At 31.4% G+C, this 26,811-nt stretch overlaps 1 protein-coding gene across 2 annotated transcripts in view; it reads left to right on the top strand.

Annotated features, from left to right (window-relative positions):
* The first annotated feature begins 9,452 nt into the window (after window positions 1–9,452).
* The window catches only part of LOC143255357 (uncharacterized), a 56,361-nt gene continuing 39,002 nt past the window's right edge, over window positions 9,453–26,811 (top strand). Inside the window, exon 1 of one of the 2 annotated variants that reach the window (XM_076510876.1) lies at window positions 9,453–9,632. In XM_076510876.1, the coding sequence (XP_076366991.1) occupies window positions 9,557–9,632 (76 nt within the window). In that variant the 5' untranslated portion in view covers window positions 9,453–9,556. The remainder of the gene's footprint in view (window positions 9,633–26,811) is intronic. The other variant, XM_076510875.1, reaches the window with a different exon arrangement.

Here is a 26,811-nt window from a genome sequence, read left to right as displayed (position 1 = left end):
CTTTTTTTAAAAGTGATTTGTGCTTAATTAGCCCAACGCTACACGAGGGGTATCTGCAATTCTGCATTAGCCGTCCTTAATTTAGAAGAGAAAGGTTACAGGAAAGACAGCTAGTCATAAACACCCACAACCAATTCTTGGACTACTCTTTTACCAAGAATAATACGGTTGACCGTCATATTATAAATCCCCCACACCTGAAAGGAGAAGCATGTTTGACAGAATGGTAATTTGAATCCATGAATCAAACACGCGGTTAACCGGGACATGCCGGGTCAACTTCTAAAATTAAAAAGTGAAAAATAATATGTCAAAAATATAGGTGCTAGCGTTAAGGTCCATTACGTAGAGGATTTATTATAACTAGGTTTATTACAATACAATACCGATATGTACATTTTATTTTAGAAACCCTATGTTTCAACGGCCATTTGAACAATACGTGTGACATGCAGAACAATAATCTAGCCAGAGTGACGTTCGTAATTATTTCAGTGCATAGGAATAAAAGATAACATAAAAGAATCTAATATAATATTTATGATTGACTTTTAATTTTTCAATTTGATATCTAGGATATCAGTTAAGCTAGAGCTCTGGAAGTAAGGAGTAAAATCTTCTTTGATATGTATCCAAAGGGTTAGTGTTAAACATTCTGTACAAAATGTTTGTAGAGTAATCGAAATTTATAATATCATATCATATGACAGCTGAAACTGGTATTGTAAATCAACATCGATCATTTTCTTTGTTCATTCTTATGGATATCAGATATTTGATGATCAGTTACGTGATATGCAATTCAAATAATAGCCATTCAGACAACGGTATATAACAGTAGTATCATACAATGTTTTCCAATTTATGAATTTAAAGTAAATCTCAGACCATATCTAGTTTCAAGCAATTCATAGACAATGAGTAGATTTCAGAAAAAAAGAAATGTTGATGTTTCACTCGTGGGAGAGCTAAGAAACAAATAAAAGCCAGCCAATCGTAGCAGACTGCTTTGCCATTTGTTACAGGTGTCTCAGCGTGTCGTCAGCAGAATGTAGCACCATCCTTAAAAAATAACTCTTCAACACAGCAGACCATCAACGCTAACAACTGTAGGTGAGTGATATCTCTGATTGTGGTATGCTGCCATCTTGGGGTGCCGTTTTTGAGAATGAAATCAAGTGTTCAGAGCCAATCGCTATATAACTTCATTTGAGAGTAAAGGTGGTTAGAAATATATTTCGTAAAATGGTCTGTATATCAAATTCTAAATTTGATAGTCAAATCAACCATAGCAGGACACAAAAAGTTTATATGCTATGCTGTTATAAGAACATTAATTTTAAAGGTCAGCAGCAACTCACTTTCGAAACTGGAACCCACGAATTTTAGAGAACCTGTAACAAGATCCAAATCCCCTTTAATACAGGATCATAACGCATTTGGCAGTGGTGGGTGTAGGTTTTGGGGCAAGAGTATGAATGAGTAGAAGTATTATGCTACAAAATCATACCATTAATCTCATACAACATAGGGACTAAATAATAGAACCTTTTTTTACCCCATTAAATTTTGGTGCAATTGACACTGACTTAAGATAGTAAGCCATAGTTACCACCTCCATCTTGGTAAACTTATCATATACTCCTTGGAGAGGAAAAGATTGAAATGTTTTCAAAGAAATATTTCAGAGCACACAGAATCTTATTAATACAATGATTTTTAAGCATGAAAATTCAGTGTTAGACTGTTTATGGTAATAAAATTGTAAATACGTAAGAAGTAATTCGTCTTATATCAAATGTTTATTTACACCTGTAGATTGAATGAACAGCCAAATGTATTTTAAGCCACACGATGACTTTTCAAATTTCTGATTTGCATAAAATAAAAGGTAGGTAGATGAACGACATTGTATTTTGAACATATGTTTTTTTTTATATATTAAAGCCTTACCAATGCATTTCTTTTCATCGCATACGCATGGATTGTAGTTCTGTTGCTTCAATACAATATGTCTAGCGAAAGAGATAGCATTGTCCTGTCAATTATGACACGGATCGATAGTCCTTCAGAGTGTTAGTGTAATGCGACTGTATAGTCTAGACGCATCCATAAAATATGGCTCAAGATCTTTCATTTATCCTTTTGTCCCATATGTTTAAAGTTATCTTCACTTTTAAAATATATGAGAGTATTTATTTAGAAAAAAATATCGGTGTATTTTCTAGGAAAATTAGTATTTTTCTTTAATTCTGAGATACTTTTTATCTAACATATATCGGAACTTTAAATTTATTTTATACACCCTTGTGCATTGTTGGATATGTGTTTTTGTACTTGCGATTTTAATAAGACGTGTAGATTTAATTTCACATTTTATCAATTTTTCTTCGTGTGTATGTTTTGAGCAAGACACAGAAAGTTAACTTCGTAAATATATATAGCATATTCCTGTTACACAAGATTTTGCTAAATGCGTACGTCAAAAATGAGTAGTTTGTAGCAACTCATGATTTAATGATGAGGAAGTTAAGTAGATTTTATCACGTTGTATTGATTAAGCAGAAAATGCTACTCGTTTCCAGAGTGGCCTTGATTCTTCTGTACCCGCAAGATTGTGTTGGCATGATTAGATTTTCCCATTTCACGACAAGCAAAAATAGATTGGTGACTGGACTCAGAAGGTTGCAATAGTGTTGGAATGGGAGCTGGTAAATGTATATTCTTTGAAGATCGCGGCTTACAAGATTGTCGTTCCTTCTAAACGCTCAAGAGAAAAAAACAAAATAATAAAATAAATGGGAACGAAAGATAATAAGAAGATAAATGAAAAGAGCAAATTAAAGCCTGCAACAAAAATAACACAAATGTGTGAAAAGAAATATCAGTGTTTGGATTACGAAAGTTTCGCTTTATGGAATACAACGAAGCGTTAAAAAGAACGAAACTTTGTTTTCAAGATGTACGATTCATTTGCTTTGTCAAGTTTCCCATTGGCTTGCTTGGTCAATGCCATGTTCTTCAATTTCAAAGCTTATTCGTGATTACGTGCACAACATCGAAAGACAGGAAAATATTTTATGACGTATGTGTGGTAGTATTTTACGTTTGTGGGCATATTATTTGTTTTAATGCTGTTTGTGCTATATTTGAAGGAATTCCTTATTGTTTCTTATTGCCCTTTTGACCACTTCTCGACAACAATTGTACGAATTCAAGTGTTTTATTTAAAGTCAAACCAAACAATACACTTCTGCTATGTCATAATTGTGACAAAGTATTACCATATTATTGCATATATTACATCTTATGACGGTTATGGAAGTGCCATGAAACCGATATTACGTTATTAATAAGTATATACAATTCAAATAAATTGAGCGATCCAACTCATCTAGTTTTTTGTCGCACGTACAAACCCAACTGGAATTCGCAAATTCATAAACTGTTAATTAGGTGCAAATGAATACTAAGTAGTTGACCGCTGTATATTTTTATATTGTTACATATTTCCGTAAATAAGTTTTCAGAATTATTTTTATTTCAAATATTGCTCATCTATTTAATACAACTAAAAAAGGTAGACATCGCACTTTTGAACGTGTAGATCAAGATTATTTGGTGTAATATCTTATTTCCTTTTAAGATTATTGGGAATGCTTAGTGAATATCTTGTGACCTAGTGTGTAATCAGTTAAGACTTTAGTTGTTAAAGAGTTATAATTGAAGATCTAGAAGTACTTTCATTTTTCTAATGTTCTTACAGTTCAATCAATTCGTCCATAAAAGGAAGTTGCTGCTTAAAGCCTATACGTAGGTCAGTAGTTCGTTTTCGGATTTATAATGCTAGAATCCAGGGATCTCTTCCTGCTGGTAGACAAAACACAGATAACACAGCATAGGCTTGCTTTTAAGCGAATAAATAAAGCACTATATTAAAACGCGCACAATGCCAGTTTTACACTTTAATTTAAAAATAAAAATAAAGAAAAATACGTTAATGTATAAATGTTGTTCTTAGAGAGACTTCTTAACGAACAACAATGCTGAGAGTGATAAATAATCTGTTTTCAGAAAAATTTAGTAAAATTTTTTTTGAAGTTTTTTGCAAATATATTTTACCTAGTTTTTCAAAATTTACACAAACTGTGAGGAAACATCAATTTTTAAAATTCTTTTTTTTAGGTTATGAAACTGTAATACTTATATATGAAACGGTTCGTCACACAAACGCGTTAATCGTTACAAGTTCATTCACATAAATATGTATACATTTATGAAAGGAACTTTATAAAAATGAAAAGTCACACGTGATAGTTGAAACTGTTTTATTGTAAGATAAGCATTTCATAAATTGGCTACCGTTTGAAATCAATAACCAGTTGACACAATCTGGTTTTGGCACGTATCCAGACAAATGTCAAAGGCACAGGACAGTATAGCCTATATTTTAAGATAATAAAAAAAGAAATAACTTAATACAACCCTAAGTGACTATTTGGTGATATACGTAATGCGTTTATCGTTTGCTCTTTATTTTCAACGGTATGATCACAGAGGATTAGAAAATATTATACTCTTTTTATTATTTTATTTGCAACTCGCAAAGCAACACAGTGATCTGAATATTATTAGCATCTTTTGATTGTTCATCAGACTTTATCAGCAAAACTAGTTTGCTTACAATGAACTACTATACAGCTACTTCTTTTACTTCTTTAGTGTTATTTCGTTTACTGTATTTTTGTTCCTTATCTTCACTTATAATACCTTTAAATAACAATAGTTTTCAATGTTTTCCTCTCTATGAACATAAATTCCCAGTTGCTGAGCGTTAGGTTTTGGGTTTTTATTCCCATACCGAGCTCCGGATACATAGCCTATTCATTGTGCAGCTCTGTGCTTAAAAATGCACGAACAAACTTAGAGATGTAAACTTATTTAGCTGCTTTGATTTTGATGAAATTGTTTTAAGGCATTATATAAAAGTAACGAAGATTTTTTCAAATAAGGAAGAAAATGTAGGGATGGCTCATGTAAAACCTTCAAGAGCAATACAATGAAGAGGGAAGGGATGACATTTGAATCATCTTTACATCGTGTAGCAGGCTCTTAACAGGCAAAAATAATATAAATCAATCTCAATTGTGATTGAAAAGCTACACATATATACTACTATATGTTATTTTTTCTTGTGCAAATGCCATCCATACAATATTATTTGCATTGTTTTTTAAAGGATGGATATTAGTCATTCTTACATTTAATACATTTTCTTAAAGAGTTGTTCATTACTTTATAATGCAGTGTTTGAATAGATATGAGAAGATTGAATTTATAACCAAGTTCTAAATGTGTTTCTAACTATAATATTTATCGTTCAGAAAAACAAATAGGTTCAAGAAGTTGTGATGCAAAATGAAAAAACCTTATAAACCGAGCGCCTTCGAAAGAGAAAATTTCTGTTTTACCTTGTATTAAAGATTTTTAAATGAACACTAAATTTCTGTAAGAAAGCTACCTTCAAAGAATATTAATAACATTGTTTACATTAGAATTATGTATTGTTTTAATTACACTGATATTATTATAAAAACTTGTGACTTAATAATTACACTGATATTATTATAAAAGGAAATACTGAATAGTGCTGTGAGTTTCTCAAGGCTCATTGAAGAGATAGTTAACATGCAAGTTTGATGAACAATTCAAGTCGTTCCTATATAAGCTGTACTACCTCCTATCTGATACATATCAATGAAACTAATTAAAGAAACACATAAACAATTCACATATAGATGTCACAAGCAACAAATAACAACAACCAAATGTTATATTTATGAAAGATACAAAACTATTTTGAAAAAAAATACAAAAGTAAAGCATGCAAGGTGTACAATGTTTTAATATTTTATTTGTGAGTACTTTTTGTACAACGAATTATGTTTTGTTTTTGTGCTGCCATACTGTTTTCCAATGTAATATACCTTCTATATTACATCCCATAATGCATTCAAGCTGTATGATCATCTTATGTCATGCTCGACGTTTTTGATAAGTACAAAACTTAAGAATGTTCATATAGGGATATTGTACAAACCAAGTATCTTTTCCTACATTCGTGTTGTTGGAAGATTATTAATCCGGCACGATGAATCACATTCCGGAAGGAATGCTAAGATGAATTGGAGTCTTTATGTTCTTATTAGCAGTCATGGTGCCATTAGTTTTGTGTAGATCAGCAACAACATTTTTCAGAGATGTTGTCCCTAGTTCGCACTGATTCCCCATCACGTTCCATTTTAGATTTTGACCAATGGCCATGATACACTTCTATTCGCCGTCAAACAGCATAAGTGTAATTGTTAATCAATTTGTGTGAGGACCGACGTTCATTTCAACCTTTTGGCTCGTTTTTTTCCAGCAACTTCTTGCTAATGTGTATTTCGTTATTCACTTGGTAGTATTAACACCTATATTTATAGCAAGTTAGTTGACAAAATTTATACTCAATAGTCTTGCATCTCGTTGAGAATATAATCTGAGTTTTTGACGTTAGTTTTATTTTTCTACTTTTATCCTTTCTGTTACTAACAATGCCAGTTTTATGAGCCTCGTCAGTCTTGTAGTGAAAAGTAGAAAATATGTTTTATAATAAAATATATTTGAGCTGTCACAGCTTTGATTTATACGCTATTGTCTTGCAGTTATATTAGTCTCGGTAGCCGTGTCTGAAACTACTCTCCCACTACTGGGTATAGAATGCATTGTTGTACTTAGCGACTTATAATTCAGTTAGTCTTAGAAATGGTTCAGCTTAGCGTCTTTAATCATTAGGTTTGCCATATGGTTTATAAGATTTTAATTTTTATTTGAAACCTAACCTAAATAAAGTAAAAGGAATTATACCAGTTAAAATGTTTAGTGATTTCATTTGATTAATATTAAAGTTGGCTATCTTGTATTGTATGATCTATTGATATGCAATTGTTTTTAGTTTTCAATGTTTATAGTTTGTGATATTTGTACTTATATTAAAATAACTAGTACTAGTTTTTGTTTCATTTCTATTGCTTTATAACAGGTCTTACCTTAACACATTTCCTTGTGTTAACATTTGTTTCAAAACCTTTGTATGTGCTACCTTAAAAAGAAACTTACAAGATTAAATACGAAAATAACAGAAACATTATGAATTAACTGGCTGATATACGACTGTTTGGATTTCTAAATAAAGTCTGGTATATTAACACTTCAATAAGAGTTAGCAACATTATAAATGCGTCAGTTAAAAGAGGATCTATATTACAATGGTTTCTATTAACTTCATCTGCATACACTAAGAGTTGTTTCAAATTAACATAAAAATACAAATGTTTCATTGGAAGGTATGGAATGATGAATCAGTAAACTGTAGATAATAAGCAGAAAACACCATTTAATCTTCGAAAGAAATACCTACTGGGAAAGCTGACGATAACGTATTGGAGTGTGTATTTCTGGAAATCAATCAAAGACTTTTACCATTAAGTTATCAGTCGTAGCAATCTTGTTTTGTTGTATCTGGCAGTGCAGATATATGTATTAAGTTATGAATTAGGAACTCATCAAAACAATCCTTGTTTATCTGTTTGTGCCTATGTGAGGGAATTGATGATACAATAGTTTTTCTGTGAAGTAATAAGATAAGAATCTAGCGTGGCTAGGTGGTTATTAGGGCACTCGATAACGGGCGGATTGCGGGATCAAACTCCTTCATCGAGCATCTTCTCCCTTTTAGACGTGGTTGCGTTTTAATATGACGGTAAATTCCCCTATTCTTTGGTACAGCGTAGCAAAATAAATGGAATTTGGCAATGTTAACTCCCTGTCTTTCGTTTCTCTGGTTTATCACTTCAAAAGCAGAAACAACTAAGCCTTTTGATGTTAGCCCCTTCCTAAAAAAGTAATAATTAAAACCATATACATGAAACGAAGACGTTCTCTAGCATTAGCTCAGTGGTATTTTGAAAAAAATAATTTATTGTTTTCACTTCCATTAAACCGAAAAATTCATTTGTTTGGGTTCTTCCAGTGTCATGCTTGTCGATTATTTATTATCGGCAGACAATTTCCAGTGGCATTTAAGTGTGGAATGCATAAAAATGATACACTTACACATTATGCTATTATGCAATAATACGATTCCAATAACACAATTGAAAATTATTCTATTATGTAATAATATGATTCGTATATAGTTTCGCTTTCAGATAGGATGTTGCAATTTTTTTAACATATATAACTTAACCAGCGATATTCGAAAGCTTAAATATGTAAATAAGTAGCAAAAATTACATAAGAAATATAAATACAGATGAAATTATCATTTGAATTTTGTAAAAAAAGTCAGTAGAAACCAATCACCAATTTTCTAATACTTCAAAACTATTTATAAAATCCAAAATACGCCTTCTAAAAGCTAAACAATTCTCGTTATGTGACAGCTCAGAACACTCCACTAAAAGAACTGCCTCTCTGATTGTGTCTGTGGTATTTGCTGCGTAGAAGAATGGTCATTAGTTTAGTTGCATTTGGTTGTTTGTCTTCTCGGTAACTCTTAATTCGTCTAAAGGATATCTTGGAAATGTTTACCAAGGATACATTCCTAATATCGTTAGAAACTCTTAACTTTAAGATTATTATAATAAATAACAATTCCAGATTTAGAGTGATTCAAATACTATCAAAGGTTTTGAAAACAAAATTAATTTTGGCTTCCAGCGTTGTAGTTAATTTTAATTGCAACTTTCTTGTAAAGCCTTTAGAAAAACAAATGCAAGAAAATAATACAAAAATACATATTTTTTTTTCGATGGTTACGCATATGTTAATTTCTTTACCATACGTGTGTTTTATTAATGGTTTTACTTTATGTTAATAGTGAATTTCGAAACCGAAAAAAAGCATGAGAAATGTCATTGTGACAACTAAATGTATGTGATGTTGGTTATATATGTGTGTATTTGTTATTCTGTAAATTCATCTATTAACAATGTAACAAACAGTAGCAGTAATTGTGTAATCAGTAATTGATTTTTTCATCTTTTCTGGTCAAGAGGTAAATAAAATTCAAATTAATAAAACATTATTTTATAAAATTCTAATGTTGTGTAATGTTCCCAGAAAATATACTTAAATTTGTTTAGATTAAACGTCATTCAGTTTATATCAAAAGAGTAATTTATTGAATAAAAAATCTGAGATATAAAGCGTTAGCGACAAAAATTATTTCCGAAACAAAGTACTGACGATTCATTTTTTGAATACGTGTTCGTTCATACATTTATGAATTCTACCTTAACCTGTGTGTGTAAACATTTTTCATTACGATTTATTTTCCTTTTCAAAATACCCAAATGGTCCCTCGGCAATAGTTATTATATCCGTGCTCTTATAGTTTGTATAACACCGAAATCTAGGATGACCTTGCAAAATGAGGCTTCTCAGATCCAGCACTGCGATTGGATCCCAGTAGAGACTGAAGAGGCTAGCTTATTTTAAACACACTATCAACATGAATTGCCACCAAGATCATTTCATGTGGGAACTAGGCAAAATTATCGCTATATTTTCTAGTTTATTTATGACAGGTAAGATTAGAAATAATAATTAAAATAGGACTTTATTGCTATGTTTTTTGGTTTAAACAAAGGTTGGTTAAAATGAATAGGTAAAGTCTAAAGTATGCTTTTTCTTTCAAGTTAATTAGTTTTAAAATGTTGACTGCAGTGAAATTTGTAACAGAAGTATTTTGTGCCTATTCTTCCTGCTTCTGTAATAATTTTTGTTGTCCTTTTAGAGCTACCAGTTTTTAATTATAATAATAATAATAAACTTCTTTCTCTGCTGCTAACGAATCACTATCGACAGTGACGTTTAGGAACGCTCACACTCAACGACTCATAACATAACTAGAGTAAGAATGGTCGAAGTTTTATTACATTTGTAAACAAAACAAAACAAAAAAAGACACTGATAACAAAATAGTGATATTGCTTAGTCGTGTATACAATAATTAGGTTAAATGCAAGTCGAAGTCGTTTGGAGGTAACTGTAAACGCGGGAATATATATGTATGAGTATGTTAACCATATTCAAAAGCATTTAGAAGTAACTGTAAACCTGAGATTATAGATGTATATATGCGTGTGTTTGTGTAGCTATACTTTATACCTGAATGATACATTACACGAAACATGAACCAGTTAAGTAACTTTAACGTTCAAACGTAGCCATCTCTAAATTTTAGCTTAGCAACCATTCATTATGACCCACCACCTACGAGTTTACTCTTGATAGAAGAGTGAAATGAAACCAGATCTATATATTTGATAAAAAAATCAGAATATTGATTCTTCCTTCTAGATATATGTAACAGTTGGGGTTAATTTTAATGAGTAATTTAATGTTTAGTATAATGTCTTCTAACATAAACTATTGCAATGAACATTTTCATAAGAAAAAAATACTTCGTTTAACATAAAATTTCTAAAGATTCTACCAAAAATACCACAGCAGAAAATACAAAAACTAAATTATCTTCACGGATTTTTGATCAAAGACGAGAAAGTTTGAAACAAGGTATTTTTGTACGTTTTGTTTAATCGAAAAACTGATAATAGTCTATCCGCGTTGTGCTCACTGCATGGGTCGAACGCTGAATTTCGATGTTATAAGACTTTTTATTCGCTGCTGTGCCTTGCCTGTGAGCAAATGTATGCATTTTTGTATGTAAAATTCAACAGTCAAATATTAAAAAAGCAACAACAAACAATGTACTAATATACTTAAACAAACAGCGTTACGAAGTAGTAGTGTAAATAGATTATATTATAAATGTATATACATCTAAAATCACATTGTTTTTAAATGCAATTTTTTACAAGTACAAGTAATACTCATAAAACCAGTTTATAAGTAACTGTTATCAATCATATAAGATCTAATCAAATAGTCTGAACTGCAGAGTAAATGGAAGATATCAAAGCAATAATCTTTTCCCTGCAGCCAGATCTGTGAGGTTTGTTTTAAAATAATATCTAGTTGAAACTTTATAGTGAAAATAAGAAATACACATCCACGTTTTATAGAGTCTCTAAGAAATATATGCCTTTGTGAAATGTTTTTACGGAAAAGTTTGTGTCGGAATGCTAGAAACGTAGTTGTATTAATATAGTAAAATATCTAGCGATGGGGGCTAAAATAACATATGTTTTCATTGTATATTATTACATGCAATCTGTGGATCCGTGTCGTACGTTACATTTGTTTATTTCTGTCCACAGTCTTGTGTAATTCGGCAATGTTTATATTCAACCGTGAGAAAATCTTCTGACATTTTGGTCAAGGTAATACATGGTTAATGGCCTTCCATCTCATGAGAGGGCCAGGCGCTGACGGTTTACTTTTGCGTTTACTCATTCCTTCAGTTCCGAACATATTTTTTCACCATTAAAGAACGAAATGTGGTGTTGAACTAATTTTTTTTTCTTATAAAACTTACTTTCTTTACGTTACAAGCACAAACACACAGAAATGGATAAACAAATGTGTGTGACTATGAGAAAGGTAACGAGTTACTGTTTACTTTATATTGTGGGAACTGCCTGGATTGATAAAGTAAACTAGAAAATGCTCAACAAGTCTTAGATGGAAAACAGTCAGTCAAGAAGTCCTTAATAACACGTTCAACACGACTTTTTTACGTGTTTGGAATTGAAAAAAACAACAACAGAGTATTAGAAATACAAAGAATGCACGTTATGAAGAAGCCCGTGAAAAACAAACGAATATAAATCGCGTGCTACACGTATGGTTCAAATCTTCCAGTAATTTGTGTCCCATTATGTGAAACAGACACATAATCAAGTATTAAGTTAACACTATATATGAAGGTTTTCATCTCTTGAATAAAACGTTTCGGAAACAGAAGTGAGTTGGAACTTATCAAAATAAAACATGAAGAATATCCATATCTGTGCAACTAACTGCATTTGAGAACAAAGTGCAAAATAATAGAAAAGAAGGATAAAAACAGACTTAATAGATAAGTGTTGTTTAGGATCGTTCAACATTAACTTGGCGTACAAGTTTTTGAATTACTTTGTAGCTCTCTTTAAGTTTAGGTTGTTATCATGTAAAATGTATCAAGATAATTTGAGTTTGTTATATGAAACTTCACAGCAAAACACTGGACAATGATGTTATAAAAGGTGGGTGCAACCACAGGTTCATAAAAAAAAGCAAGATGCAGTATATGTCAAGCATACCTACATAAAATGGATCTTTAATAATGTCAGGTGCGAAATGTATCAAACATATATACAACGGATCTCTAATAGCACATACTAGAAAAGACCACAAGACGTGTAAAAATAATAAAATAATGAAAAAAGTGTTCATAACAAGTAAATATTAACGTCTATGAGAAACCTTTACATTAATTTGCAACGTTTCAAGCACAAGTCCTTTTGTACAAAAGCCCTCCATCAGGCAGTTTTTTAAATCGACTTACAAAAAAACTGCCTGACGAAGGACTTTTTGCCTGAAACGTTGCAAATGAATACGAAGTTTTGTTACAGACGTGAGTTTTTACTTGTTATGAACCCTTTTTTCATTATTTCCTTTCATCTCTAATAACGTCATTCTTCAAATATACATACACAATGGATCTCTAATAATATTAACTGAAGCATATTACCAAGTACTTCTAATAGCGTATCTGCGAACACTAAAGCTTTTGCAATTTCGCCGTACAAAAGTTTTACAAGACGTGTAAAAATAATAAAATAATGAAAAAAGTGTTCATAACAAGTAAATATTAACGTCTATGACAAACCTTTACATTAATTTGCAACGTTTCAAGCACAAGTCCTTTTGTACAAAAGCCCTCCATCAGGCAGTTTTTTAAATCGACTTACAAAAAAACTGCCTGATGAAGGACTTTTGCCTGAAACGTTGCAAATGAATACGAAGTTTTGTTACAGACGTGAGTTTTTACTTGTTATGAACCCTTTTTTCATTATTTCCTTTCATCTCTAATAACGTCATTCTTCAAATATACATACACAATGGATCTCTAATAATATTAACTGAAGCATATTACCAAGTACTTCTAATAGCGTATCTGCGAACACTAAAGCTTTTGCAATTTTGCCGTACAAAAGGAGAGAACAGTATGCAAGTAGAATTAATGCGTGTATAAGATATAATTAACGAATATTTTCTCGAATTCACAGATCGGTGTACATATATATATATATATCCTGAAGATTCTCCTCATAAACGTAACTGCATGCGTGATAAAGTAAATAGTGAATATTTTCCACCATTACACATTCAGTAAACTTTTCCATAAAAGACAGGATTCGTAAAAGCAAGTGATTATATGGCAAACAGGTAAATGTATGTTTGAAGTGAAACAGGTACGCAATGGGATATCTTTACTTGCTCCACTAGGGGTATCGAAACCAATTTTTATAGCATTGTAAGCCAATATACCTTCCACTCTGCTGATGTAGGAAAAATAAAGTTGATTATTACCTAAGGCCTCGCTTTTCTTGTTCTATTACCCTCTCCAAATACCTGTGTGACTTTGCAAAAATATTATGGAAGGTATCAGCGTGTTATATGATTGTATTCACATCACTGGTGTGAAAGGTTATACAAATGTTACTCTATAACACACAATATATAAGCTTGAATTGCTGTTGACGTCCATAATTATTATTTAAGACTATGCTGATAATTGTATATATACAGATTATTTTACACATTAATGTTATATATATAAGATGTGGGGAAAGTAGAATTCAATGGAAATTCGAGTAAACTTGTATTTCTAAAATATGCAATTACATATAAGATAATAGTGGCTTTGAAAGTCTATCAAACATGCTGTAACGGATTTAATATTATATGCTTATTTTAATGTCTATTTTTGTTTCAGTTTAATATATATTGTTTTTAATACAATTTTATATTGTTAAATGCATTTTGCGTAAGTTCCGTCTGTTTCATAAATCTGTAGAAGATTCCCGAGCGTAAGAGTCAACAATGTATGATGTGTGTATGTAAAGTGTTAGTGATTGTCACTATTATTGCCAACTGAATTTTAGAGGATCTGGTCTAATGAGTATAAAAGGTAGCCATAACAACACGTAGGAAACACTTTAATATTGTTGGTTTGCTACAATTAGTAAACTATAAACCTAGGAAGCTATAATTGTGATTAATGCTTATTAATCGGAAAACGACAGATATTTGACAAGGAATATTTATAAATTTCGAATATTGAAAAACCGTTTAACTTCAATGAATTAACTTCTGACGTTGGTGGTTATATAAGGGCCTTAAATGTATTCGTCGAAGAAACGTCAGTTTGTAAACAGCGTGAGGCTAGTCATTAAGCAAAGTGTAAAACTATCAACATATAATTCACTCCTCATGAACCGTCAATAAAATATTTAGTTCCAGACCAGACCATCGAGTCAGTATTGTTTCTACGTTTGTGACACTGTACTATATAAATTATTATTTGTAACAACTATTTGCAATAACAGATATTGTATTGTTGTTTATATATTAAAATATATGTGTGTTAAGAAAGAAAATTGCGTGTATCAATCCTGTTGGAAAGTGTCTTCAATTTAATACATATCGACATTTAATTAACTTCTAAATTGAAATTCATGTTTACGGCTATTCGAAATTACAATGCGTAACGCACGTGATATAGTGAATTGAAGACTTGACCGAAATAAATTATAATACTAAACTATACAGAGATACAATTATATAGGAAATTTCGATTGTAAGTACATATTTATGTTGAGAAAAGAAATGAAAAATATCGATCTCATCAGATAAGTTATCAAAAATTGGATTAACTTATACCACCAACAATAACAGGTCCAGAAACAATATCAAGACTATACTAAATCAAACCTGAAGCAGACTTTACATTGGATTATAACTCAGTATACAATAGCTAAATGTGGAGTTGCTCAACATACCATCCTCCGTGCACAACAACATGAAAAGTTTTATTGACGTGTAAAATTATTTACAGTGCAATAGCAAAATACACATCTTATATTAAAACAATAAACTCGAATAAAACAACTGACAGAATGGAAAATTTTGTAGCGAGACATGTTTACTGAGTTTTGAATTCTTAATTCACACATTCCACACTCATATTGTTTCAAACGTGTTAATGCATTCTGATAACAACGCGGGTGTTCCAGCTCAAAAAAGTAAAATATTTCAAACAAATTAATGAGTTGAGAGTATATTACAACACTGGAGTTTAATCACAGGGTATTTCGTTGTTGATATTATAAGAAAAGATCCCATTAGGAAATATGTGTTGCAAAATTGTCAACGTCTATCATCATTACATATATATCGAGAAACTAAAATAATGATTAACAAAGTTTTTAACCGCGGCATAGCAGCTTTTACAATGGTTGTGAGTTTGTTATTTTACAAGCGTTTTTGTTTCTGAATTTCGCGCAAAGCTATACGAGGGCTACCTGCCCTAGCCGTCGCTAATTTAGTCGTCTGAGACAAGAGGAAAGGCAGCTAGTCATCACCACCCACCGCCAACTCTCGGACTTCTATTTTACCAACAAATAATGGGATTGACCGTCACATTATAACGCCCCTACAGCTAAAAGGGCGAGCATATTTGGTGTGACGGAGATTCGAACCCGCAACCTTCATATTACGAGTCGAACGCCTTAACCCACCTCGCCATGCCGGGTCTATTTAACAAGTATAAATTTTTAGCTCACAGCTCCGTCATCTTTTGACCGATTTAAGATCTAGTTACAGTTTTAGATTCAAGAGGTGAAATACTTTCGATTGATGTATTTGACCATTCCTAAGATCTTATAGATTAATTTACTTTAATCGTGTTTTAAAAAAAATCAAATTGAGCCTGTTCTGGTAGATACCTTAATGAGTATTAAAATCGAATCTGGTATACGTGCACTACATGCTTGGTATTGTTATTGTCATAAAAATATATGTGATAAAAATGAAAGAAAAGTTGTATAAATTAATTTACACCAATCTCGTCTTAAAGAATTTCTAGTGCAGCGGCTATTGAAGATTCCCTCTTGTTTATTACTGGATTGATTTATGAACATGCTTTGTAAAACAGTTTTTTCTTTAAATATAGCCTTGCAATTTTTTTTTATTACTTCACTAACTCAACTTTCAACTGTTGTAATACAAAATTGCCACAGACGAGCTCGTCAGTTGCACATCGATATGTCTTCGGACCAATGGAAACTAGGTTTGGATACCCGTCGTTGGTAGAGCACAGATATCCCTTTGTGTAGCTTTGCAATTAGTAACAAAGAAACAAGTAAGCAAGCCACAGGAAAATTATTGGCGCACAGTGCTATCTCACAATGCATATAAGACTTAACTTTGATCTCTGTTATCTGACATTGATTTCCATAGCGTTTACGTAAAAGAATCCCAAAGGAGAAACAATAAATTAAACTTCTTTTTCAAGCCACATGTTATACGTTAGACACTTGAGATTTGGAGCAAACATAAATGTATAAAATAAAATACAGATCCACTTCTGTAGAAAGCGCCACTTTGAAATCTAGGAATAAAAAAAAAACTTAGAATATGTTTTTAATAATGTTATTTTCTTCAAACAATATTAGAAGAGTGTCTGTTTGAAATTAAGCGCAAAGCCACTCAATAGGTTATCTGTGCTCTGATTAGCAACACTAGAAACCCAATTTCTAGCGTTGGTAGTGTGAAGATATACCGCTGAGCTACTGGTGGGTAATATTAATAGAAGAACAAAAGCAATAGCTTAGGCCATACATATAACTCTGTGAGACATTAACAGTACAACTAAGACAAGATTGCATTTTGAATCATAACATTATTAGACACTATGTTGTAGATCTATAACGAATAGTAAATTATTCAATAATATAATTTTTGTTTTGCAATAACGGCACGGTTTTCATTTAATTAAGCACTTAAAATATTACATTAGGACATAAAAGAAACCTTTTTTGGATATTGCAATTCCATTATAATTTTTGTAATCTTATCTTTACTTATCTACAACTGTAAAATGAGATTATGGTATTATATATTAAGATGAACCAGTTTAAAACTTTGGGTTTCTTTGCTCTATAGGAAACATCAAATTTATTCGCTCATTTTTCATGCTCTAAAATTTATTTCGTTCTTCCATTTAAAACAAACTTCTGTAGATAATGATAAGAATTTTGATATTTGATATTTTGTTTTTTTTATCATAAACATGAATAGGTAAAAAAAACAACTTACATTATAAAAAGTTCACATTGATATCATAATCTGTTACTATATGTAATAGGAAGTTTTTTGTGGTATGGTTATGGTAGTTATACTATTTTACATAAATAAGCAATACACGTTCATTATTTGTTTTTCAAATTATTTGACTCAGGATTATATTTTCTAAATAGCTTAATGAAGGCAAACACTTATGCCCTATTGTCTCAAGGACCACCTTTACCACGTTATTTAATGGAGAACAGCACTCTTTGAAACTTAATAGAATTAATTTAAGAACTATCATACGAAACAGCTCGGTTAAAGTTTGCTGAGAGGCACCAAACATGGGGCGTAGAAAAGTGGACGAAGGTTTTGTTCTCTGATAAGAAAAAATTATCCTGGATGGTCCAGATGGCTTCCAACGTTACTAGAACGATAAGGATATCCCACCTTAAACGTTTTCTACATGACATAGTGGAGGAGGTTTCATCATGATCTGGGGTATTTTCTCCTTCCTTGTAACAATGGAGCTTCAGGTTATACAGGGGCGTCAAACAGCAGCTGGCTACATTGGCATGTTGAAGGCCCTCGCTCGTGTGGAAATGACTGGATCTTTCAGCAGAACAACGCTGCGATCCACAATGACCGCAGGACAAAGGCCTTTTTCATGCCGAATAACGTGATTCTATTGGACCATCCAGCATGTTCGCCCGAACTGAACCCCATTGAAAATGTTTGGGAGTGGATGGCAAGGGAAGTCTATAAAAATGGACGTCAATTCCAAACAGTGCATGATCTTCGTGAAGCCATCTTCATCACTTGGAATAACATTCCAGTCAGCCTTCTTTAAACGCTAATATCTACCATGTCAAAGCGAATGTTTGTAGTAATTCGTAATGACTGCCGTGCAACTCACTACTGAGACCTATTGTTGGGCATTTCCTACCTTGTTTAGGACTTCCTTTTGGTATGACCATTAATCTTTTGGCCAGCTAGTATTTAGGCTAATTTCATAGTGTTCACATTTTCCCTATTAAATGCTAAAAAAAGTTTTTATTTATTTATTTTCCTTTTCTTATTTCCTTCTTTCGAAGCTCTACTGAAATAAGTGGTTGAGTCTAACAATGCAAAATGCATATTTTTTTCATTATGTTTATTGGCCTTAAGGTTTTGGCCAGCAATGTATATACTGGGCATGCCAAATAAATATTGAATTGTAAAACATTTTTTCTAAGCCTAATATTATCAGACGAACAATATATTTCGTTGTACGTAATAATTTGTTATGAATTTCATTCACCTGTTGTGTTTGAGAAAGTCAAATGTCTGTAGCTTTCTTGTGTATAATGTAACTTGATCAAGCAATCCGATACATTTGTACTTTTGTTTACTGTCTCTTTTTACTTATCTTTCGTAAAAAGCAATGATTTTTTTCAATTTCTGTGGCATCGAGCGTAGCAAGAATTTGTAGCACTGATATTTCAACAGTGTTATTTTCAGTAATTCCTGAATATTTTTTTATTTTGATTGATATTGTGTTTGTGTAAAAGGTGTTAATGACTAGTATCAAATAAGTGAATCATAGTTGATATGTAACTGGGATACCATGTGCGTTTGAATGCATGAATTACTGTATGATAGCATTCTAGTCACTCGGACTTTTTACTAAGGAGTTAGTCCTAGTTTAATGTGGGGCTGTTGCCGTGTAATATGGTATAACATAATTTGTATTCATTTCGAGAGTTGTGCTGAAATATTTGTGCTCCTTTGTTTCAAATATTTAGTGTTAGCACCTGAGTTGAGATGCTGACGTTACAAGTATGCTTATTTCTAAAACGTTTTTATTAAATAACCTTAGCCTGTGCTATTCACAATACCGAATATCTTCGTCTCTACAACGCTTCTCGAGCTTCTCATTACCTGTCTTGCAGACTGCCAATAGTACTATCAACTTAGTGTGCCCAACTATATCATAAATAACGTTACAAAGCACGAATTAAAACTCTAAGTTTAATAAGACGATCCGACATTTTTCAACAAACTAATCAATCCTGCAAAACTTGCAGATGGGGTTGTAAAACAAGAAAACTAGAATTCATATGGGTATATTGAATTGGTTAATCTTGATATAGAGAGAGAAACAATAGAGCACAATATGGTCAAACTATGGTGGTAAATATTTATAACTTATTGTCATTGTCAGGATCCCACGAGTGATTTCAAATTTGAAACTCATTGTTTACTTTAATTATTTAATTGAAAAGTTCATTTTATGCATTCTTTTGGCTGCTCTTTGATGAGGTGAGGATTCGAATTTGTGACTCTTAAGAGTGCGAGTCGAGCTCAATAATCATCTGGCTATGCCAGTCCGATGTGAAAATGACCAAGTGTGTTATTAGTTAGTTGTCAAATGTGCTTGGCTTGCCAGCTATAGGGTGTTATTATATCACGGTCAGTCTCAATCTTTGTTGTTAAAGTGAAGCTTTGGGGTGACGGTGGGTAATGATCGCTAACTGCCTTATCTCTAGTCTTTCACTGCAAAATTATGGACGGATAGCGCAAATATCCCTGCAGTAACTTTGTGCAAAATTCGAAAATAAGCAACCAGTTAAATGGAATACAGAATTTTCTTTTATTATATTTCTAGTGCAAGGTTCATTTTGTTTTACTTTTTCATGTTATCATATGATCTCCTGTGAAATGATGATAAATTGCATCACTGAAGAATTGTGAGAGTAGAGACTAGGAATGGCACCTCTGTTGTTTTACAGTAACTGCTTACATCACATTAATTCATATAATAACCGTATAATCGTAGTTTAAATAGCACCATCGTAAGGTTTGACATAAAAGCAGAGAGAAGAGGTTGGAAAGATTAAGTTGTTATAGATTTTAAAATATTTTTCTAAATATTAATATTATGTTTATAGTGATTTGGGTTGAATAAAAAACATTAACTAGATTTAGTAAGATTGGTAAATAAAAATAGCAGAGTTAAAGTTTTAAATAAGAGCTTAGTGGCATAATCTGTACTAGAACGCTAGTTAGGTTTAAGATATGTAATTGTACTTTTATACTTAGATTTATTTCATATTACTGGTAAACTGTAAAACAGGTTAAATACCTTGTTTTATTACGCAAGTACAATCTTAAGACTATCAGACTGTCTTTATGTGTTTTAAGCATTAGGGTGATGAAGAGTAATATTCAAGTTGTTATTCATAAAAGACGCCTAGTAATCTTGACTCACATGATGCGGTGAATTGCGCTTCTAGTGTTACAGTGGCATGTATGTGAACTTTAGACGCTAAAGATCGAGTTTACGTACCAGTGGTGAGCAAAGCACAATAACTTGTCTTTGTGCTTAATAACAATAAAACAAGACCTGTCTATGACGAGTCAGATGAAGAAGAGATGATACCAAATCAATTACACCATTCAGAAGAATAATTGAAGAAACGCTGTCCTTATAAGTATAACGTAACTTTGAAAAACAAAGATTTTCGAATTTGGATAGTGGAGATGGTGAATTACGACAACAGTTTTGAACCTAAAATCAGGAAAGAGCTGATGTAGAACAAGTCACGTGAACATGAGAGGTACATTACAAAGGATTTTGTGTTCATTTGTTTCTAAATAGTCATGTGAAATGTCCTGATTAACGTGTCCCAGAAAATACATAAGACATACCTATGGTTCAGTACTTTGTGAACTACTGTAGTGTGCTAAATGAAATTAATGAATTATGAAAGTTTCTTTGTAAGCAGTTCTACTTACAACTTGTAGAATCATAGTTAAAATAACCACTTAATTAAGAATGTGGGTGTAATACCAGGATAGAAGCATTCAGTAATTTGGGTTGAGATCCAATGTTGTGTTTGAAAACAATACATGGTGTTGGTGAAAAATGGAGTTAAATACATCTTGGACAAACCGGATCTTTCCTTAAAATAAAAAAAAAAAAGTCTGTAAATCAAATGTAAATCTTAGCAAGAGGTACTTTGATAACTTTTTAATTAGCAGCGTTATGGTATGCAATATTTCATTAAAATTAGCGTTCGTTATAGTGATAAAAAGGAAAGTTCTTTGCTTCTAAGGGAAATTGTATATTCTGCCAACATTTAACAATGTTTTCGACTGCGTGTGTAATTAATGTACATATTACAAAGAAATTTGAGAACGTAACCTGCTAATGTTAAAAATAACACTGAATAAAATTAGGAACTGAAGAAAAGGAGAAACGTATGGAGGTCATAAAGTAAGTTCATTGTGTGTGTGCAGTGTTTCACACAGTTAGTTTGTGCGTGATTCTAAATTCACTTATAGAAAAATCATTGAATCGTTTGGTTTCTTTTCATCTGACATTAGATGAAAACTCTGTTATATACTAGATAAACTTACGCTTAATACCATTTGCATTAAAAAGCGACATGATTAAAGTTTACGAAATGGACCTTAAAATATATTTTAGTATATACGTTATACAAACAGAACGTCAGTGTTGAAATTAGTACAGAGATAAGTAAAAGCAGCTCCTTCTATGCATCATTTTAATCGTTCTATCAATTGATGAATGTTCATTAAATGCTCTGAACTTAATAACTGTTGTTTAAGTCTGATTGATTTGGAAAACTGAGAACAAAAAATTTTATAATTCAAAGTATATTAACTTGAAACGAAGAAGATGTTAACAGGAAAGAAAAACATAGTTTGTTCATTAAAAACACAACTAAAAAACTTTGGAGTAAAATATCATAGGTTTATGATGTCTATTTTGACAGAAAGAGGAAAATTTACAGAATTATATGGAAGCTTAAGATTTATTTAAAAATGGTGTGAGAAAATCAAAAAGGACTTAGGAGGAATAACTCGTGAATAGTCTGAAGACTAACATAAATATTTCTTACTCTATGAACATTCTATGGCAAACATAGGAGGTAAACAATGGTTCATATGAAAATTATATTTCAGTTAATAAGTATTTAATAGTACAAAAAATTAATCTCAAAAAAACTTTACAAAGTTTCTCTTTGAAAAAAAGGAAACATACATTAATTATATGGACATCTTACATTATTAATCTTTTAGTTTTTCAAGGATATTACTTGTTGTATGGACAATGTAAAGGTGTAGACTTGGTGTATTTGGGTTTAATGAAATTTTACACAAAATATTATGTAACGGAATTACATCAGCATGGTTGGAGAAAGACTAATTAACTGGATCTTGAGACTGTAAGATTAAAGAAACCAAAAGGTTGTAATTGATGGACATCAATCAGAATGGACGCTTTTAAAAAAAATCGAGTGATTGGCCTTTTTTCTTTACCTATTCACGTAAGTGACATTACTAGAGTTGTGTTAATAAATATATTGCATATGCCGATCACATTAAACTTGTGGATATTTTTTAGTTCTATTGAGGATTTTAAATTGTTACAGATGAGTTTGAATCAACTGCTAAGTTACGCAAGTAGTCAACAAATGATATTTAAATGCACTATGTATCAAGTAATGCATTCAAGTTTTTATAATATATTCCACACGTTTAATATAAATTGAAATCTATATAGAAGGGTAAATAAAGACAATAAATTTTCAAACTATTTTATTGCTAGTATTAGAGCCAATAAAATTTTTGGGTGTACTTATAAATATATTAATTAAAATAATAAAGGAATTACACTGTTTTATTCATTCAATCTCGGTTAAAGTATATTGATCGATAGACTTTCCAGGTTATGTAGTTCCCTTCTCATATTTATTTTTTCCGAAGATTTTAAATTGTCCATTGCTTATAAGTTCAACTAGGATTGAATGAACAAAACAGTGCAGTTTGCTTATTATTAAATCTTTAAGTGTTAGCGATGCTGTAACTTAATATTGATTACAAGTCAAAGATAGTAGATGTTTCTTTATACAAAGCACAGTTAGGCCTCACTTGGAATTCCGTGTACAGTTTATGTCTCCTTTTCTAAGAATAAATAATGTTTTATTGGAAAGAGTTTATATGAGGACTACTAGAATGATTCCAGAGATGAAAAGGCTTGTCTTATAGGGATAGATTGGGTTTTTTCTTTTCTTTTGAGAGACAAAAAGAGTAAGAATTGTTATTATTGAAAGTCACAAGATTTTTACAGGGATCGATAGGACAGATTCATTTGATTTATTTGTGCTCTATTTTGAAGAGTTGACAAAAATTTGAAAAAAGGCGAGTCTGCATCAAACATTTTTTATTCTACTGACATTGTGATTGGTTCATGATATGTTTTGCCTTCACCAATGGCAGAAGACGAAAATTTAAACTAGTAAAAAGACAGTCTCTAAGGTCCAAAGATAATGGTTTTGATAACGTGTACTGCGATTAACAAGTCTGAAGGAAGTATAGAAGCAACAGGACTTAAGAATGCTTATAAGAAAAAAGTAGTTGGAGCTGGTTAAACTCTTTTAACGTTAATAGGCAGACTTTTGAAAATAATATGTGGTGTAAAATTTACAGATTACACTCGCACGGCCACTCGTGAACGATTTTATTGAAAATTTTGCATTGTAGGGCCAAGGTGTATCACTCTGTTGTTGGTGTTAGTTTTAAATAAAGAGTAGTCATCTCCAGCTTCTCAACGCTCTTGGTGCGTATATTACACACTTGTTCTAATTCACGCTATACTGTAATCTGTATTCTAATCCTGTCTTAATCATAATCTGAGTAATTTTTAAATTTTCCTGTTGGGGGAATAGTTTTTGAATATATTAACTATTGCCATATTTCTTACAACCATCTTACTGTTGTTAACTCACCATTAAACACCTCAGCTTTATTACCTATGAATATGAAGCCAGTAGTAAATTGTATGGTCTTATCACTTCACATGCGTATGTTCAACATTTCATTTTAGTAAACAAGAAGTATAGGATATGAAACTATCGTTACTGATTAGTTATCGTTAATGGGTTATGGAACGCTGTCATTAGGCTTAGTTGTTTTTTTTTATGTAACTTCACAACACTTCTGTTTACCAAAACACTGTAACAATTGCTTCTACTCGAAAGTATGAATTCACTTTTCTCTTATTTCTCTATGTTAGTTTTCTTTGTTTAATTGACCAAAATGTCAGTGGATAAGAGCATGTACAACTTGTGACAAACCTATTTCCGTATGTTGTCGAAAAGTTGTTTCACTCTAAGTAAATTATCATTGTTGTTACAGAAAAAATATCGTAGATTAAGAATTACCTGGTTTATTTAAAAAGCTTCTAATACCAATCATCGTATTTTAATTGATATCTTGTTTGCTAGAAGAGCATTTATCTTTTACGTCTGAATCATGCTAAACATTTTTATATAACTTTCCATTTTCCCACGAACGTCTTCATGACGTGCACTTTTAACGTTTCGAAGAGCATTAACTTTCTTACAAAGAAAAAAGCAGAAGACGTCTTTCACCTCTATTATTGAAAAGACATCATGTAACTGTGATGTCTATTGTAGAAAACAGTTTTCAACATTTTGAAAGAAATACGCTAAGCGGTTACAAACTTTTTAAGGAAATGTCAATTATCCCTCATATTCTTGATCACACACTATATTCTTAAAAGTATATACATATATACAATTTCAGAAACCCTGAGAACATTTTGCATAACCAATAAATTTTCCTTATATATGTTACTAAATTATTCCGTACCTGATATTTGTATTTTTGAAAACTGTATACATTATTTCATGTTGGAAAGTTTCGTTTTCATTTTAACATTTATCCATAAAACTTATGACTTTAGAGTTGCAATTTTATTTTTAAATGTGTCCTAAAGTAAGAATTAACATTGTTATTCAAAACAAGTTAGCTATTGCAAATTAAAATTAATTGGAAATAAATTCAAAACAATTAAAGTTAATATTTTTGTTCCGCTGTGTGTCGATGATGTATATTTTAGTTATTTCGGAAAAAGAAGAGATACTGATCAAATACAATATAATAACGGGAGATATTCGAAGAATCACATGTCTAACTATTCTTTTTAAGGGAAGGCTTCATTATCTCAAGCAGCTGAATGTCATGTATTTTGTCATATATGTGACCAGTTTGCAGCTGAATACAGCAACAACACAAAAACAACTATATTCTAGTGGCTTTCATCGACCTTAATCAATTTTATAACCATTTGATGTGCAGTGTTCAGGAGAAAAGAATACAGAGTTTGGATTTTGTTGCAATATTAATGCGGAAATCATGGTTAGTTTCTACTATATTATTACAGATCTAATGGGAGCAATTGTTGAGGGTAATACTTGACTACTGATAATCGACTAAAAATTCTGTATATATCTAATAATGATAGTACCCAAACTGGCACACATGACCATACCTGGTGTGTTCATATTTCAGATGGATTTTCCGATAAAGAAAAGACTTTGTTACGCTCTGTTTAGTTACAGACAAGTTGTCATCGAACTGTCTAGATAACAACTCGATACATAGTTTATTTTAAATGATATTTAGATAGACAGATTGTTATAACGATATTGTGGTACCACACACGAAAGTTTCTATTAAATACAGCTGTACGAACAACTTTGAATTAATATATTTATGACATACAAGAAAGTTTAGAAACTTTTAAATATTTTATTTAATTTCTATAGTGCATATCGGTGTACAGAAGACATATTAATAATAGAGATAAAATACCTTATAACACCAAAACGTTCTTTGTATTTCATTAGATGCTCAGCATTTCACTGTAGAGTTTCTTCAAGAGAGTTCAGTAAAAGATGAAACGAAATTGATAGCACAAAGTTTCAAATGGTTTAAATACAGCTGGAAACAAAAAGTTGTATATGAAAAATTTTAAATTAACATATCACATATATTACAATATATTACATACATTGTCTTTTTTTTTTTTTTATAAAACTTACTGAAGAAAGGGCATGAACACCCAGAGAGATTTTCACAAAAAATATTAAAGGAAGGGCGTGGACTCGCGAGGGTTTTTATAAAACTTACTGATGGAAGGGCGTGAACACCCCGAGACGTTATTTTATTTGAAGTTTTGTACTGTCAGTTTCAGTTTGATTTTTTTTTAGTGAAGTAGTAAAGCGAAATTTTGAATGTCCAATGAAATAAAAACAATATTTTGAATATTTTAGTTTCAGGTCTGAAATATTTCAGTGAATGAAGTAGAAAATGAAAATATATAATTAAAATGTTTTAATAGCTGATTCCTCTAACTTTACAATTTCTATCCTATACATTAGTGACTACATCTAGTCTTGTGTACAGTATAGATTCTTCTCTGTTGAAAATGCTGTTAAAATGGAACACTTACTGAAAGCATGATGTTTGTAGCAGAATGTCCTATAATACAATAAAGTGACTGTCTATAAGTGTTGTTCAAGGACCAGGCTAATATATGATATTATAGAGTCTTAATTCTAAAATCATTCTTAATATAAGTGATAAAATTAG

Source organism: Tachypleus tridentatus, chromosome 7, assembly GCF_004210375.1.
Source record: "Tachypleus tridentatus isolate NWPU-2018 chromosome 7, ASM421037v1, whole genome shotgun sequence".
NCBI lineage: Eukaryota > Metazoa > Arthropoda > Merostomata > Xiphosura > Limulidae > Tachypleus > Tachypleus tridentatus.
This window is presented reverse-complemented; position numbering and strand designations above follow the sequence as displayed.